Source organism: Phasianus colchicus, chromosome 37, assembly GCF_987193195.1.
Source record: "Phasianus colchicus chromosome 37, bPhaCol1.hap1.1, whole genome shotgun sequence".
Taxonomy (NCBI): Eukaryota; Metazoa; Chordata; class Aves; order Galliformes; family Phasianidae; genus Phasianus; species Phasianus colchicus.
In genome coordinates, this window is record NC_143472.1 from 621,988 (window position 1) to 638,793 (window position 16,806).

Sequence of the window (16,806 nt, forward strand, 5' to 3'; positions counted from 1 at the left end):
CACGTGCTTTGCAGGCAGTGCGTTTATGGGCAGGGCCAAGGACTGGTGCGTCCATTGCTTCTATAACCTGCAGCATCCCCTGATGGAGATGTGGGAGTTCTGACCCAGCGCCGCGAGTGGAATAACGAGGAGGTGGTGCAGCAGCTCACTGAGTGCCACTGGACAAATCAGGCCATGCGCTCTTTGTGAATACAAAGCTCCAATTGTTTATTGATGGACTGCAACCAGAGTGCCAAGTTGGGCTGCTGCCACGAAGCCGCTGCCTTCTGATGCTCCTCCACTCAGTCCTTCAGCTGCAGCTTCTCCATCATCTCCACAAGGCTGTTCATTGTGGAGGACTGGAAAGAAAGAAAGCGAGCGTCAAAGTAGGACACCGCTTCCCCCAGCATTCTACAATCCCCTTCACGTCTGACAGACAGAGAACAACAAGAGCCGTGTCTGTGCTCACCGAGGACTCACCTCTGCACGTGCAGCGGCAGCTCTCAGAGCAGCCTTCTTCATTTCTGCTCTCCTCTCTTTTTGTCGTTGTCGTCTTGCTATAGAGAAAGAGGGGAGAAATTCAGTTTGTCAACAGCAAAACCGCGGAAACATGGGTACATGAAAACAGGCTAGGAAGCCTCTCAAGGAAGGGTATTTCCAGTGGGACAAGCAGAAGGCCGTCATGGATTTCATGGGAAAAGAGAGGGTTACACTTTCTGGCACTTCCTTGCCATTGGACTCGGCAGCCTTCTACTCTTTTCCCCTCTCCGCAGAGAGAAGGAGAAAGCAAAGCAAATCCTAAGCAAACTCCATGCACCTGATAAGGGAAGCACCTCACCAGGGCAGCTGCAGCACCTTCCTACCTCTTCGCTTTGAGGTCCGGAACCGCTCAGTCAGCGCTGGGGCAGGCCCAGGGTGTGTTGCTGGAGCTGGCACACCGCCTCTGCTCTGATGTGGGCTCTGAGCCTTCTCCCCATCGCGCTCCACCTTCACTTGTTTCTTGGCAGGCCACAGCTCTGCTTTTTGCTCCTCTTCCTCCACTCCCTTGTGCTTTCTTGCAGCCATGGTCTTGGAGAGGGAGTGGTTGTCAACTGCAGGGGAAGGTCTTTCCCCTCTGCTGGGACCTGCTGTTCCAGGAAGCCCTCCTGGAGCCTGGAGAGGAGCTTTCGCGTACATCTTGCCGTTTGGCTCAGCACCTCTCCCTGTTCAAATCAAGCAAGGGGAAGCAGCAAGATTAAAAGAGAGTCACACACTGCCTTCGGTCTGCAAAATGGGCCACAGTGCTAGGAACTCTCGAGTGTTCACAGCAATGGACCTTGGGATCTTGGCTGAACTGTGGGCCATTTCCAATTGGGACAGGAAAGGCAACTGTAATCCCCAGGGATTAAGATCTCAAGCAACACGCAACGACAGCAGTCCCAGGAAAGGACAGACAGAAAGCCTAACTAGAAAGACAGTGCACCAAACCCAGATGCTGCTGTGTGTCTGTACCTCTCTTGGGGGCTGTGCCACGCTCCATGCTCCTCCCCTGGCTTCCTGCAAGGCTGCGCTTCACTGCAAGCCTGCTTGCATCAGCTTCTGTCAGAAAGGAAACAAGAAAGACATGAAGAGCATCTCTTTGGAGGAGCATTTTAGCACAGCCAACCACAAACTTCTGCTCCTCAAGCGTAGTTTCTTCAATTGGCCTTTCTGCTGCTACAACGCTGTGCCATTTCTGCAGTCAGCACAGATCTGCAGTGCCCCTTCTTTTCTCCTCCATCCCACACAGCCCTTCATGCAGCCCTATTTAGAGGCAGGTACCCACACCACAGCTCACAAGAGCTTCTTACCTGGGGAGGCTTTCCGTTTCCCCCCAAGCCCAGCACCATTCCATGGACGCGCAGGCTCCGTCCCTACAACAACAGATTGTGTGTTGATTTCACAGACACCAGGAGCAGCACTGTCCTGTTAGCCCACGTCCACCACAAAAACCAAAAGACACTCTTCTACAGCCAGAACAGAAACTGATCGTTAAACTGCAGTGCGCTTGCACAAAGCACTACTGCTCTCATTCCCGCTCAGGTGGCAGCAGAGGAACCCCAGTCTGCCTGACAGCTCTGCATGCTGCAGAGCAAAGCTGCGTCAGCACACAAAACGCTATCAGCTGCAAAAGTCAAGGCACGGATTTCTTGTCCCTACAGGGAATGCACTCAGCTCTGAGCACCACCACTTACACACACACTTCTGTCTCACTGCTGCCATCTGTTGCTGTCGGCCTCTCTAATGCTTCCACCATGGTTACCGGACATCCCTGCAGTGCTGCACCGCTCAGAAGTAATACTTAAAATGCATTCTTCCATACTTCATGACAGAGGACTGCAGAGACTCACTTTTGCGTGGTGCTAAGGATGGTCCGTCCCCATCGCGTCCCTCTGTGCGCTGCAAGGCGCTGTTGGTTCTCTGGCAGCCTGCTGGGTGCTGTTCCCTAGCACAGGGAACCGCGCCGCGCTGCTTCTGAGGAGAGAAATAAAGGGCCATGGAAACGGGCACCCAACGTTTGCAAAGAGATGCAGCGTTCCAGATGGTGCCAGAGATGGGTATCAGAGTGCTGAGACGTTAGTTATCACTAACGGAAACATTTGGGAGCGCATTCACAACATCTGCACGCGCTGCAATTTCTGGGCATATCCAGCTTTCTCATCGTTCAGGTGGAGAAGACGGGCGCTCTCAGACATCACTTCGGGGGGTTAAACCAACACACCTGCAAACACCAGCATTATTCCGAGGGAAACAGTGACTTCAGGTGCCACAGTTCAACCCATGCAAAATTACCGTACACAGCCTTAGCTCTTCACCACTATTTCTTCCCCACCCTTTACTACTGCAGGCAGCTAGAACAAACTTCTCAGCAGAAACCCAGGGCAGCTGGCAAACCATAACCAGGCGCAGCTGGCAGGAGGGCAGTGCCCGCTCTCTGCTCCCACCCTGCCCCAGCAGGTTAAGGAGCCTGGCAATGCTGTCCTGTTGCTGCAAGTGCACAACCCAGCCGCTTACTGAGCTAACAAAGGACCAGCAGGGCTCCCCCTGCTCCACCCCTTCCCCTCCAAAACCAGAGAAAGGAGAAACCCAAGCGAAAGAAACCCAGCCATACCTTTCCACGCGCAAAGCAGCGATGGCAACTGCGTCCGTCTCCCTGCTGAGACATGCTGGGGAACGTCTCAGGGGAAGCTCAAGTTCCCGGGGTCCTCTCCACAGGGACTGCCCGCACTGTTGGAAAGAGCTGGCTTCACTCTCTCTTCAAGTGCCTCGATCCCCAAAATCTCCTTTTGGAAAGGAAAAAGGAACCCTAAGGAAAGAACCTGCAAGTGAAAAACAGTGAGGAAGAAGCATTTTCCCAGCATTCTTCTGCTGTGCAGTTTAGACTCTCGGGCAGGGCAATGTCTCGAAACCAGCTGGTTACAAGGACTGTCCCCAAAATACACCCAGCTCCTGTACAGCTGCCATGATTTCTGACAGCAAGCGTTCTCCATCTCCTCAATAGTTACGCGCCTTGAAGCACATGGCTGGTGTTGCTGTCCTGAAGAAAACTCCCTCTGTCTCACCGCCAGCCGGGACGAGGGCTGATGCAGCGTGCCCACCCCAGCCCAGCTTTCCTGCTGAGACACCTCCCAGCAACCACCCAGCACCAAACCCAGCTCACCTGCTCGGCCTGCTCAGCCTGAGCTGCGCCCAGCTCACGCACACGCCGCAGCGGTGCTTCCGACGGGCTCTCGCAGGGTGATCTCTCAAGGAAAGCTCACAGCTCAGTCTCTGCGTGCAGCACGCTCACCAGAGCACCAGCTCTGCTCACCGGCTGTGCCACAAACGCTCCCACCTCGGCGATGACTGTGACCTCAGCGAGTGCCCGCATCACTTCTGTGCTTCCATCATAAGCAAAGGGCGTGCTCACCTCCCAGATCCAAATTTTAGGAAACCAACACCACGGTCTCCCAACGGGTTTATTTAAGTAAAAGAACAGAGAAATTAAGATGACCCTCGTGCAGCCAGTTCTTGCTCAGGTGCTGCACGATCGGACCAAGGAGATGTTACCCCCAGGCTGCCTCCAGCTTGGAGGATTTGAGCTCCCAAGCAACCAGCAAGCATTTGGACGTGCCCTCCCCCTGCTTTTTACAAGGACAGACGAGTCCTTCTTGGGATGCCAGCTATTCTGCAAAGGCGGAATAGCTCTGTTCTTGGGCCGCAGCTCCATGGCCACGCGCTTCTCAAATACTGGGGCTGCATTACCTCCTGGGCATCCACACGTGCTCTGACTCTCCCGCAGGGTTTCTGGCTTCCTGCTGGGGAGCTTCTCATCTTCTGCAATATCATTCCTGCCTCCTCTGGTACCATCCTGGGAGATGCTGCGGAGCTCATGAGCCGGAACTACCTTCCTCCCATCAGCAGCTGCTCTTGCTTTAAAGAAGTGCCAGCACCTACGAATCAGCTTGGAGAAAGTAATTCTGGGGACCCAGAGACACTGCAAGTCTCAATGCAGCTCCCACAAGAACGCTGCTGTTAAATCCATAGAATCATAGAATGGATCAGGTTGGAAAAGACCTGAAAGATCATCGAGTCCAACCGCAACCTGACCATACTCCCCTAACTCTAACAACCCACCACTCAATCATGTCCCTGAGCACCACATCCAGAGCTCTTTAAACACGTTCAGGGACAGCCAGGACACATCCCCAATTAGCCAGGACTGCTGAAGGATGATGGAGAGCGGCTTGGCAGCCACGTCTGCCAACCCCCTCAGCACCCCAAGGTTCAATCCATCCGGCCCCATGGCTTTCAAAGCAGGTTTTGTTTCTTTAATTATTGTCTCCCATTCTATCTTTTCTTTTAGAAAGGAATCTAAAAGATGAAAAGTAAGAAAGTACTAAACAAAATGAATCAAAAGAAATGAAAAAAGGAAAGAAAGGGGAAGAGATGAAAAGAGACGGAAAGAAAAGGGGAGAGGGAAAGAAAAGGGGAGAGGGAAAGAAAAGGGGAGAGGGAAAGAAAAGGGGAGAGGGAAAGAAAAGGGGAGAGGGAAAGAAAAGGGGAGAGGGAAAGAAAAGGGGAGAGGGAAAGAAAAGGGGAGAGGGAAAGAAAAGGGGAGAGGGAAAGAAAAGGGGAGAGGGAAAGAAAAGGGGAGAGGGAAAGAAAAGGGGAGAGGGAAAGAAAAGGGGAGAGGGAAAGAAAAGGGGAGAGGGAAAGAAAAGGGGAGAGGGAAAGAAAAGGGGAGAGGGAAAGAAAAGGGGAGAGGGAAAGAAAAGGGGAGAGGGAAAGAAAAGATGGAAAACAGAAAACAAAATGAAAAAAGGAAAAAAAGGAAAGGAAGGGAAGAAAAGAAGAAAAAGGAAAGGAGAAAAAACCATCCTTCCATCACCATTGCTACCACAAGCACTAAACCATATCCTGTAACTCCTAATCCAGATGCCTCTTGAACACTGCCAGGGACGGCGACTCCACCACCTCCCTGGGCAGCCATTCCAGTGCCTGGCTGCTCTCTGAGAGAACAAGTTCTTCCTTATGTCTAACCTAAACCTCCTCTGGTACAACTTATGGCCATTTGCTCGGGTCCTGTTTGTTGCCTGGGAGAAGAGGCCAAACCCCTCCTCATCACAGCCTCCATTCAGGAAGTTGTAGACACGTTCCAGGGCCTCAATGTCTTTTTTTGTAGTGAGCGACCCAAAACTGAACACAGTGCTCAATGCGTGGCCTCACCAGGGCTGAGTACAGGGGGATGATTCCCTCCCTGCTCCTGCTGGCCACGCTATTTCTAATGCAAGATGCTGTTGGCCCTCTTGGCCACCTGGGCACACCTCTGTCCCTGGAAAGGTGATGGAACAGCTTGTGCTGGATGCCATCTCCAGACAACCGGAAGAAAAGGAGGTTATCAGGAGTAATCAGCAAGGGGGAGGGCATGCTTGACCAACCTGGTAGCCTTCTACAATGTTGTCACTGGCTGGGTGGATGTAGTGCATGTAGTCTACCTTGCTTTCAGCAAGGCGTTTGATACCGTCTCCCACAACATCCTTATGACAAAGCTGAGGAAGTGTGGACAGATGAGTGGACAGTGAGGTGGGTTGAGAACTGGCTGACTGGCAGAGCGCAGAGGGTCGTCGTTGGCGGTGCAGAGTCCGGTTGGAGACCTGTAACCAGCGGTGTTCCTCAGGGGTCGGTGCTGGGTCCGGTCTTGTTCAACATCTTCATCAATGTCCTCGATGAGGGAATAGTGCTCACCCTCAGCAAGGGTGATCTGTGAGGCCCCGTGTACTGAAAGGCAGCCACACGGTCTCCCATGAGCCTTCTGTTCTCCGGGCTCAACAAGCCCAAACCTCTCAGTCTCTCTCCAAAGGAGACATTCCCGATGCTTTGAAGCCTTTGAAGTCACGTTCCTGATGTCCAAGTTACGTGCCCATCATGTGTTAATGCTGTTGTGCCAATCAGTGGGCTCAACAGCTGCAACAAAGACACCAACGTCTTTGGGATAGGCTTATTTTACTGCCTATGACAAAATAAAACCAAAGTAATATTGGCAGCGTCTATAGCCAAAAGAGAAGCTTAGCAGTAAAGGGAATAAGCAAGGCAGTGGGCCTACTCATTGCCACGTGAGCACAGTGGTGAAGAAAGATCCACGACCAATTGCCCCAGCACTTTACCATCAGCCAGATCCGCAGTCACTGGGGAGCCCCGTTTGCAGGGAGGATCTGAAGAACCCCTCCCAGCCATGGGGAAGTTGCACAGCAATGCATCCATCCCACGAGTGAGGCATCCAGAGCTGCTGCAAGCAGCTCCAGCCTTTCTAGCACAGAGTAAACCAATGTACGGAGCAGTCCGGGGGAACAGCCGCTGCCCTCTTTCTCCTCTTGGTTTTCGCCCCGAAGCCTGCCCAGGGCTCAAGGGGAACAAAAGGCGTCGTGCTGTCAATCTTGCTGTAGCACGGGCCTCTTTGGCAAGACTGTCTGCCCAGCCCCCCCGCGTCGGGCTTCGTCGGGTAACGAACTCAGCAGCAAAGCGCCGTGACTTCCTCTGCCTGCCCTGGAGCCGCAGCCCGAGAGCTTTCCGGCCCCCGGCCTCCCTCTCCCTGGTCAGCGCCAGCGCCGCCAGCTTTCTTCTCGGACAGACGTGAATACAGAAAACGGCAGTCGAGTCCTCCGCCTGCGGGGCAGCGGCTCAGCACGGCGCTGCTGACCGTTCGAGCCGAGCCGAGCCGGAACCGAAGGCGGCCGCCCGACTCTGCCGGGCTCGAACGCGTCTCGATCGGCGGGGTCGGTCCCTCTCTTTCGGGGCTGCCCGGCTCGGCCAGGAGCCGCTCCCGGACACCGGGCGTCCCGCAGCTCGCAGTCAGCCGCCGGTTCTCAGCCGGCGGCGCCCCGCCGCGACGCCGACTCCGGAGGACGGCTCCGTTCTGACGCGGGACGGACGGGGCCCCGAGGCGCGGGGCGGGCGGCGGCGGGGACGCGGGGCGGCGGAGCGCCGCTTTCCCGGCACGGAATCCCGCGGCCGCCATTGGCGGAGAGCCCGCGCTCGGCCCCGCCTCTCCCGCTCTCCTATTGGTCGGCCCGCGGAACGGGGCGGGCGCTCCCGGCGGGGTCGTTTGCGCCCGCGGTCGCGCCGTCATTGCGTCATCACCGCGCGCGTCCCGCGTGGCCCCGGCCCGGCTGCCCGCGGCGCTGCCCCGCGCCGCGCGCCCGCTCCGCTTCCGGGGCCCCGGGGCCCGCGCCCCCGGATCCTTTTCCTCCGCGCGGCCTTCCAGCCGCTCTGCCCCCGGCCTGCAGAGATGCCTCGGGTCGTCGTGACCGAAGTGCGGGACCGGCGCGTGGCGGTGTTGAACGTCGTTCCGTTGGCATCAGCCGTCGGTCAGCCCGTCCAGAGCCCTGTGCGGGGCCTTCGTTTCCTCAGGCGGATAACGGGAGGATGCCGGAGCCGAGGGGCGGTGGGAGGGAGGCGGGGACGGGAGCATCCTGCCGTGCCGCCAGCAGCCCGGGGGCCGCGTGCTGTGGGTGCCGGCACGAAGCTCCGCCGTCCGTCAGCACGGGAGCTGCGGTTCTGGTGCAGCAGCAGGAGCTCAGCGCAGCGCTGCAGAGAGCGGTCCGGCAGCACGGGAAGAAGATGACGGCCTGGAGCGCGAGTGCCTCAGCAGTGTCTGCAGCCTGCGAGGAGCCGAGCCGGGCTGGGGAGAGGAAGGTGTGGGAGTCCCGGGGAGGGACGCGCGATGGCAGCGTTATTGGCAGGATCAGCTGCTTCCTCCACCGCTCCCGACGCCGAGCACTGGTTTCCTTTGAGAAGCAGCCCACTGTCACGTCTGTGGGGTTCCGCAGGACACACAGGCATGGGGTAAGTTTAGGTTGGATATCAGGACAAACTTCTGTGCGGAACTTCTACAGCCGTGGGTGGGATCCCCCTGAGCTCCCCTTCTCCAGGCTGAGCAGCCCCCTCTCTCTCAGCCCCTTGTCATGGCAGAGGTGTTCCAGTCCCTTCACCATCTTGGTAGCCCTGCGTTGGACTCTTTCCAGCATGTCCAGCTGTCTCCTGTACTGGGAGCCCAGAGCTGGACGCTGTTCTCCAGCTGCAGCCTCCCCAGTGCCGAGCAGAGCAAAAGGAATGGTGCAGAATACTGGTCCTTACCTGCTACAAGAGAAGTCAGGACTAGGGCTATGATGGGAGCGCACTGCTTTATGATTGACGTGGAGAACTGCTAGAAAGAAGGCCTGGTGGGCCTGAACACAGATGCCGGGTGGTCCAGCTTTTGTTTCACTGGAAACCAGGTACTCCGTGGGCAGCAGCATGGAGATATGTTCTCCATGCAGTTGTGCCCCCGTGGCTTCTTTCTGATATGCTTGGGAAGTCCCACTAGAACAGGCTGCCGTGTGAGACAGAAGTGAGAGAGAAGCATCAGTTGTGTGGGTGGAGTTTTACTATCTCTGTGTTCACATCTTTCATGTTTGTCTTCTTTTTTTTTCCAGTTCAACTCTGCGTGCGTCGGTCTGCCTTTGCTAAATCCTTTTCTTGTGGCCTTAGGCAACAATCGAGGGGGTCTCAAGTTTCAGCGCTGAGCAAGAAGCGCAGGCTCTCAGGAAGGCCATGAAGGGCTTTGCTAAGTTGATCTCCCTCCATGGTCAACTTTTATTTTTTCCCCAGCACTGCGAATGGCTGCTCTGGTGGTTTGATAGAGGGAAGCATAGCTGCTTGCACTGCTCTGCTGCACAACTGCCCTAAAAATTGTTGGAAAGTGGAAACAGAACTGCCCTTCGTGTCCCGAAATGCAGCTGCTCTGGTGGCGTGGGTCCTGGCAGCTTTGTGTGCATCGATGTAGTCCTGGAGCTGTTGAGAGCTGGCTGTGTGAGGGACTGGAGGTGGCACAAGACCAGAGGGCACTTCTGATCCTTGTGCAAGCATCCTGACTAGCTTCCATTTGTTTCTTGCAGGCACGGATGAAGATGCCATCACTGACGTCTTGACCAAACTAAATGTTTCCCAGCGTCAGCAAGTTCTGATCACCTCTAAGAGCACTACTGGCAGGGTGGGTGGTCTGCAGAGATGCATGAACGTGGTTGTGTCACTTGGGCGCAAAGTGAAAAACGACCCAATCTCTACAAGAGAAAGGTCGGCAGAGACTTCACCTGACCAAGGTTGTTTTGTTCTTGTTCAGTTCAGAGCAGTTGTTGATGCAAGGAGGGTTGGAGCCTGAAGAGGAGTGCTGAACAGCTCAGTTCCTCTGTCCTCAAAGGCCGTCCCTTCTGCCAACTCCTTTCTCCTCTTTGCCTTCTAGGATTTGATTGATGACTTGAAGTCGGAGCTGAGTGGGAATTTTGAGAGGGTGATCATTGGGGTGATGACTCCCACCACCATGTATGACGTGCACGAACTAAGGAGGGCTGTGAAGGTTTGGAAATCTTCCTTTTGTATTGCTTAAGTTCTGGCCAAGGACTTACTGCTTTGTTATGCATGTCTTCTCTCTCTTAAAGAAACCTGGTTGCACGTCACAAGCAGGTGCTGGTATCTTAAGTCTTGCCTTGGTGATTCCCTAGGGAGCAGGAGCAGATGAAGGTTGCCCAATGGAAATTCTGGCTTTTCGCACCAATGGAGAGATTTGTGGCATTAATGAGAACTACAAGCTTCGTAAGGAGTGCAAAAGGCTCTCTTGTCAGTTTCTTCCTGTCTGCGCTTCTTAATTGGAGGCTGTAGCACTAATGATGATGGCTGGAGTGCTGCAGTGCTGCTGGGAGCCCTGGGCACAGTTCTGTACTTAGCTAGGTTACAGCTGGCAAATGTTGTGGGCAGCACCCAGGTGGTGGCCCTGCTCCTAACGGGTGCTGTGTGTGTGTTCTTGCTGGAATATGGCTGCTCCCTTGAGAATGGCATCGTATCTGACACATCTCCCATGTTTCGAAGGGTCCTCGTGTCCCTCGCAACGGTGAGCCAAGCTGAGGGGAGAAGGGGGTGAATGTTCAGAGCTGTGGGCACAGCTCTGCACTCAGTGGTGAGGAGCTCCAGGCTGGCTTTTTCTCACCCTGTGTGTCCCATGACCTCAAACCCAGCCTCTCCGGGGAGGGAACTCTGACTCTGGGTGTGCATGAGTGCTGTGGGCTCTTCTTTAAATGTCCCAGTAAAGTGGGTTGCTGCTCGTTTCAGAAGGAAGCCCAAAGTACATCTGAGCTGCATTTCATTTGTAAGCTAGTGTTCCCTTTGAAGGACTCCATTATCCATCCCCAGCAGCTTTTCATGAGTGGGGAATTCTCAGGAGTTGCTTCCAGTAGATGCTCTGGTGAACTGAGTCTTCTATCCTTGTGTCTTTGCAGGGAAACAGAGATGAAGGAATGTATGTGGATGATGCCCATGCTCAGCAAGATGCTCAGGTGCGTAGTAATGTGCTTCCCAATCTATTCTTGTGCAGGTGATGCGTGGTGAAGAGAAGCCAGCCTGTGAAATGGAAATAATGTTTTTAGCCTTGTTTGCAAGTCTCTAATGAGAGGTCTCTCGACAGGCTGGCTACTTGGCAGGGGCAATGAGATTTTGGCTGTGGGTTGCCGTGCCTGGTAGGTGCTTGTTGGAAAATATCCGTGATCTAGACAAGTACGTGCCAGCAGTGCTCTAGCTGCAAGGGATTTAAGATCTCCTGTACGCCCAGTCTTCTCCATGAGCCTTACTTTGTCACCCCTAATGTCTTGAAGTGCCTGTACGAAGCGGGGGAGAAGAAGTGGGGAACAGATGAGGTGCAGTTTATGTCCATCCTCTGTACACGGAACAGGGATCACCTGCTGAGAGGTAGGACCCCTGCACAGTGTCCTGGGTTTTTCTTTCCTTCCTTGTTTGTGTGTGATGCTTTTGTAGGAGCTCTGTAGCTGTCCAGTAGATGTGAACTCTTCTGAGGCAGCAGGTGTCCTAGAGAGAGCCCCATTGCATCCATTCCATTCTGGCTGTTTTATTCCCTCCTGAGACTGAAAGGGACTTGAGAAACCTAAGTCCAACTGGCTGCAGCTCCAGCATGGAAAGCAGAGATCATGAAGTGTGACTGCCATTGGGGCAGGGGGGAGAGGAGCTAAGAAACTTGATTGGCAGCACAAAGCAGCAGGTCTTGAAAATGGTACTAGCTGTGGTAGGCCAATTTGCAAGACTGTTAGCAGTGAAAATGAATTATTTCTGTGGGGCGATCCTGATTTAGCTGAGAGTGCTGCAGGGATGAAAGAATGTTCATGCAGTATACGAGGAGCTTGTTGCAAAGCGGTCCTTTGAATCTCTGTGACTTTCTGCCATAGTTTTTGATGGTACAGAGGCATTGCTAACAAGGACATAACAGCATTAAATCTGAGATGGCAGGAGACCTGGAAGATGCTTTGCTGCCTGTAGGTGAGCGCTCTGCTTTTAAATGTTGTCTACAAAGAAATGAAATGATTAGAGGTGCTGTGTCTTCCCTTGAGTGACTGTTACGTACGGGTTTGTCTTTGTTTATGGGCACAGAGCAAGGCTGGGTGGGACTTGGAGCACCCTGGTGTAGAGGGAGGTGTCCCTGCCTATTGCAGGGGGGTTGGAACTAGATAATCTTAGGGGTCCCTTCCAACCCAAACGGTTCTAAGATTGTATGCTTTACAGACCCAGTCAGATGAGAAATGTATATTGTGCTGTATGGTATGGTGTGCCTGACCAAAGGGAGCTTTGGCAGCAGAGGTTTGCTGTCAGGAGGCATGAAAGCCTTCATGCAAATACTGCTGTGTGCAGGCAGAGACATCAGCTCACAGCACATCACTGACTGTGGATGCCTGCACTGCGTTTGCTGTTTGTTGGCCTGGAGTTGCATCTTGACAGAAGAAACACCTGCACCAAGAAAGTGCTGCAGCGGTGTGGAAAAGCTCCTGCTTCTCCTGACCTTAATTCTCTTGTTCTTGTCTCTCCTTACAGTAAAGTGCACGCGAAACAAGCCTGCGTGTTTTGCTGAAAGACTGTATAAATCCATGAAGGTAAACAGATTGTGGAGTAAGATTGCTTGCTTCTTTCTTGCATTTGCATGCTTGAGTCAGCAGCATTGTGGCAATTGTGTGATGGAAGCTGCAGCCAGCCAGGAAACTGGCTTTTCTAGGACAGCTCAGGCTTTTCTGCACATCAGGGTAATAGTCAGGAGCAAGCTGCTAATGGATCGCTCCATTATGCAAAAATGCTCTAATTAAGAGCAGCTCCTGCACAAGACTGGGCACTGAGACCTTTGTGTCTGTGGGTGATTCTCCAGCAGGTTCTCTGTTAGCTGCATGTGGCTGCTTTGCTTTCCAGGGCCTGGATGCAGATGACAACACTCTGATTGGAGCAGTGGTGTCCCGCTCCGGAATTGATATGCTGGGTATCAGAAGAGAATTCCTGACCGTATATGGGAAGTCTCTCTACTCCTTCATGAAGGTAAGCTTGTCGATGTTAGACACAAGAAGTGGGATTTTCTGAGTGCCTTTAAGGAGATGATCTCCCCCCGACACCTGTTGGGCATTTTAGAGCAGCTGAGATGAAACAGACGTTACAAAAATGTACTGAAAATGTTCCTGAATATTCTTTAATTGTCTAGAAGATACAAACACTGCAAAAAAAAAAAAAAAAAAAAAATCTACGTCAAAAGTCCTCTCAATCATTTGTTGCAGGCTATTTTGCAGACATCCTATAAAGCACAGAAAGCAAATCAAAAGACATGCAAAGATTGCGAGCCCTATTGCGAGAACCTTAAGCAATTGCTTTAACCATGAGCCCATTTCCCCGAACAGTCCATCCAGCCAACTGCCAAAGGGATCACTCTCTTCTTTAATCTTCTGCATATGTTTTTGCATCCATTGTAGCTGTTTATGTATTGACACACTGAGGTTAAAGCCGCACATTCCTTCAACATCCTCACATCCATGTCCTTGAGCTAACAGCAAGAAGTTAATAGCCGCTCTACTTTGTAACAGCGTATGGCAAACACTACTAAGATTTTCAAGCATTGCATTTAGCATAAGCGTTGTCATATTGGCTTGTTTCGCAGACCAACATGCCAGTCTTTCTATTTGGACTAAAGCTGCTACCGCTGAAACAAAGATGCATACTGTGACACTCCACAACTTAACTGCATCATCACACTCAGGTTCCAGGCTCATATTGCGGTGACACCTATTAGGATGTAAGCTATGAGACACACTAAGACAGCCAGTATAATTTGGAGCAAGCATCGTTAGCTTCCCTAAGTAACACGGGCCACCAAGGGGGTTCTTTGGGATACCCTGCCAGGCTCTATCTCCACATATTGGCCACACTGAAAACACGGCCCTTGTCGCTGCAGAGATTTTTGATGTCGCAGGCTGACGCACTGGATAATTTCTCCTGGGGTGTTAAGCGTTCCCGGGGCGGCCCGCAACAATGCCCTAACATTTCTCCCAGAACTAACTTCCCCTTCATCTGCTGAGCTGTTGCTCCAGCTATTGCCCGAGTTATTGCCCTTGGGTGTAATCTGAGACAGCAGGCCTTTTGTCTGCCCCCTCCCTGTGCCGGCAGTAAGCTGCTCTTGCCCGTGTGGGTCGTACCCTCCTCTGCTCCCTTGACCCAGGGCGCGCTGACACAATTCAGATAAAGGATACAACGTTTCACCCAACCGGTCTGGATATGGTGGCGGGGGGGTGAGTCAGCGAACGTCCTCTGCTATCTTGTTGTCTGTCTTCTTTCAGACTGGGCACTGTCAGTTCAGCTCGCGGCTCCGTCTCCTCTCGGTCCCTGTAAACAACCACCGCTCCCGAGCCCCCTCCGGAGCCCCCTGGGTCTGGTGTCCCAGCCCCGTCGCTGAGACCCAAAAGCAACCGAGCCTCCACCGATACTTTTTTTTCTCTCTGGCTGCCTTCAACGCTCCTAGTATCAGGCCCCAAGTTTTTAGCTCAGATCCACCCTTCTGTGCGCTCACAATATGTTGCGTGAGCGCGGAGGTGAGATTGTCCCACCTCCAGTGGTCAAGAATCTCTTGGGGGGCGTTAACCTCCCCCTCCTGCTCTAACCTGGAGATAACTGCAGCGACCTCCTTCTTAGAAGGAATGTTCTTGTCACAGTAATCTTTGCACAGCTGAAGTATTACCTTAATTACCGGTTCCATGATTCGGACCTCAGCGCAGCACCGCTACCCTGCCGTTCCGCTGACTACGAATCGTGGCACAGCGCCTGTACCGCGCTGGTTCTCGCTTGATGATGGCCCAGACCTCAGCGCAGCGACACAACCACGCTGCCTCCCGCTGACTATGAGCCCCGTTACAATTCAATGATAGCCCAGACCTCAGCACAGCGACACTACCACGCTGCCTTCTGCCGACTGTGGGCCCCGGCGTCAGCCTGACACCGCACTGCTAGTTGCTGGAAGGTAAAGGGTGACAGTCCGATCTCCTCACACGGGGCACCATTTGTTAACTCCGGCAACCACCGTGTCAAAGGCCGCACTGCCTAGGGGCTAGCGATCTGCATTCGCTAGGGCCATAGCAACATTGACACCAATATGATGTAGAAGCAAATGGCAATTTATTAAGGCACAACAACCCCTTACATACACATCCCTATCGCCTAAGCCCCCTAAGCATGCGTCACGTGTTACTCACACGTTACTCACAGAGCAGGGAAGGTCCTATCGCGTCACAACCCGATACCCCGTTATCGCCTACCAAAACACAGCAGGGGGTCCTTTCACATCACAGCCTGATATCTCGTTGGTGCCTACGACAACAGTTGACCATGGAGGGAGATCAACTTAGCAAAGCCCTTCATGGCCTTCCTGAGTGCCTGCGCTTCTTGCTCAGCGCTGAAACTTGAGACCCCCTCGATTGTTGCCTAAGGCCACAAGAAAAGGATTTAGCAAAGGCAGACCGACGCACGCAGAGTTGAACTGGAAAAAAAAAAGAAGACAAACATGAAAGATGTGAACACAGAGATAGTAAAACTCCACCCACACAACTGATGCTTCTCTCTCACTTCTGTCTCACACGGCAGCCTGTTCTAGTGGGACTTCCCAAGCATATCAGAAAGAAGCCACGGGGGCACAACTGCATGGAGAACATATCTCCATGCTGCTGCCCACGGAGTACCTGGTTTCCAGTGAAACAAAAGCTGGACCACCCGGCATCTGTGTTCAGGCCCACCAGGCCTTCTTTCTAGCAGTTCTCCACGTCAATCATAAAGCAGTGCGCTCCCATCATAGCCCTAGTCCTGACTTCTCTTGTAGCAGGTAAGGACCAGTATTCTGCACCATTCCTTTTGCTCTGCTCGGCACTGGGGAGGCTGCAGCTGGAGAACAGCGTCCAGCTCTGGGCTCCCAGTACAGGAGACAGCTGGACATGCTGGAAAGAGTCCAACGCAGGGCTACCAAGATGGTGAAGGGACTGGAACACCTCTGCCATGACAAGGGGCTGAGAGAGAGGGGGCTGCTCAGCCTGGAGAAGGGGAGCTCAGGGGGATCCCACCCACGGCTGTAGAAGTTCCGCACAGAAGTTTGTCCTGATATCCAACCTAAACTTACCCCATGCCTGTGTGTCCTGCGGAACCCCACAGACGTGACAGTGGGCTGCTTCTCAAAGGAAACCAGTGCTCGGCGTCGGGAGCGGTGGAGGAAGCAGCTGATCCTGCCAATAACGCTGCCATCGCGCGTCCCTCCCCGGGACTCCCACACCTTCCTCTCCCCAGCCCGGCTCGGCTCCTCGCAGGCTGCAGACACTGCTGAGGCACTCGCGCTCCAGGCCGTCATCTTCTTCCCGTGCTGCCGGACCGCTCTCTGCAGCGCTGCGCTGAGCTCCTGCTGCTGCACCAGAACCGCAGCTCCCGTGCTGACGGACGGCGGAGCTTCGTGCCGGCACCCACAGCACGCGGCCCCCGGGCTGCTGGCGGCACGGCAGGATGCTCCCGTCCCCGCCTCCCTCCCACCGCCCCTCGGCTCCGGCATCCTCCCGTTATCCGCCTGAGGAAACGAAGGCCCCGCACAGGGCTCTGGACGGGCTGACCGACGGCTGATGCCAACGGAACGACGTTCAACACCGCCACGCGCCGGTCCCGCACTTCGGTCACGACGACCCGAGGCATCTCTGCAGGCCGGGGGCAGAGCGGCTGGAAGGCCGCGCGGAGGAAAAGGATCCGGGGGCGCGGGCCCCGGGGCCCCGGAAGCGGAGCGGGCGCGCGGCGCGGGGCAGCGCCGCGGGCAGCCGGGCCGGGGCCACGCGGGACGCGCGCGGTGATGACGCAATGACGGCGCGACCGCGGGCGCAAACGACCCCGCCGGGAGCGCCCGCCCCGTTCCGCGGGCCGACCAATAGGAGAGCGGGAGAGGCGGGGCCGAGCGCGGGCTCTCCG

At 54.4% G+C, this 16,806-nt stretch overlaps 2 protein-coding genes and 1 pseudogene across 5 annotated transcripts; 1 reads left to right on the forward strand and 2 right to left on the reverse strand.

The window, feature by feature from the left end:
- Nucleotides 1-182: 182 nt before the first annotated feature.
- Nucleotides 183-7,328, reverse strand: LOC149913429 (zinc finger CCCH domain-containing protein 11A-like). Of its 3 annotated transcripts, XM_090129709.1 has the most exons (8): nt 5,919-7,328; nt 5,707-5,812; nt 2,349-4,430; nt 1,809-1,871; nt 1,471-1,557; nt 843-1,181; nt 460-536; nt 183-338 (listed from the first exon to the last, which is right to left on the reverse strand). In XM_090129709.1, the coding sequence occupies exons 3-8, from the start codon at nt 2,494-2,496 to the stop codon at nt 282-284; spliced, it is 771 nt and encodes a 256-aa protein (XP_089985835.1). In that variant the 5' UTR covers nt 2,497-4,430; nt 5,707-5,812; nt 5,919-7,328; the 3' UTR covers nt 183-281. The 3 variants fall into 3 exon arrangements, with proteins under 3 accessions (XP_089985835.1, XP_089985834.1, XP_089985833.1); XM_090129708.1 differs by lacking the exon at nt 5,707-5,812; XM_090129707.1 differs by lacking the exons at nt 5,707-5,812; nt 5,919-7,328 and having other exon boundaries at nt 2,349-3,317; nt 3,659-5,051.
- Nucleotides 7,329-7,642: 314 nt separating this feature from the next.
- Nucleotides 7,643-14,569, forward strand: LOC149913430 (annexin A4-like; annotated as a pseudogene). Its single transcript, XR_016461233.1, has 10 exons — nt 7,643-8,322; nt 8,433-9,327; nt 9,414-9,508; nt 9,758-9,871; nt 10,788-10,844; nt 11,160-11,253; nt 11,745-11,835; nt 12,385-12,443; nt 12,751-12,873; nt 14,160-14,569. The product of XR_016461233.1 is annotated as an annexin A4-like (transcript).
- On the reverse strand, nt 14,031-16,662 carry LOC149913431 (uncharacterized). Its single transcript, XM_090129685.1, has 3 exons — nt 15,983-16,662; nt 14,558-15,872; nt 14,031-14,205 (listed from the first exon to the last, which is right to left on the reverse strand). The coding sequence occupies exons 1-2, from the start codon at nt 16,400-16,402 to the stop codon at nt 15,618-15,620; spliced, it is 675 nt and encodes a 224-aa protein (XP_089985811.1). The 5' UTR covers nt 16,403-16,662; the 3' UTR covers nt 14,031-14,205; nt 14,558-15,617.
- Between the last annotated feature and the right edge of the window lie 144 nt (nt 16,663-16,806).

Coding starts and splice junctions, on each gene's coding strand:
- LOC149913429 (XM_090129708.1), bottom strand. CDS start 2,496: ATGGCCCTTTATTTCTCTCCTCAGAAGCAGCGCGGCGCGGTTCCCTGT. Junction 1,182..1,470: donor TGGCACAGCCCCCAAGAGAG/GTACAGACACAC, acceptor TGATTTGAACAG/GGAGAGGTGCTGAGCCAAAC. Junction 537..842: donor CCGGACCTCAAAGCGAAGAG/GTAGGAAGGTGC, acceptor CTTTCTCTATAG/CAAGACGACAACGACAAAAA.
- LOC149913431 (XM_090129685.1), bottom strand. CDS start 16,402: ATGCCGGAGCCGAGGGGCGGTGGGAGGGAGGCGGGGACGGGAGCATCC. Junction 15,873..15,982: donor GCAGGACACACAGGCATGGG/GTAAGTTTAGGT, acceptor CCTCTCTCTCAG/CCCCTTGTCATGGCAGAGGT.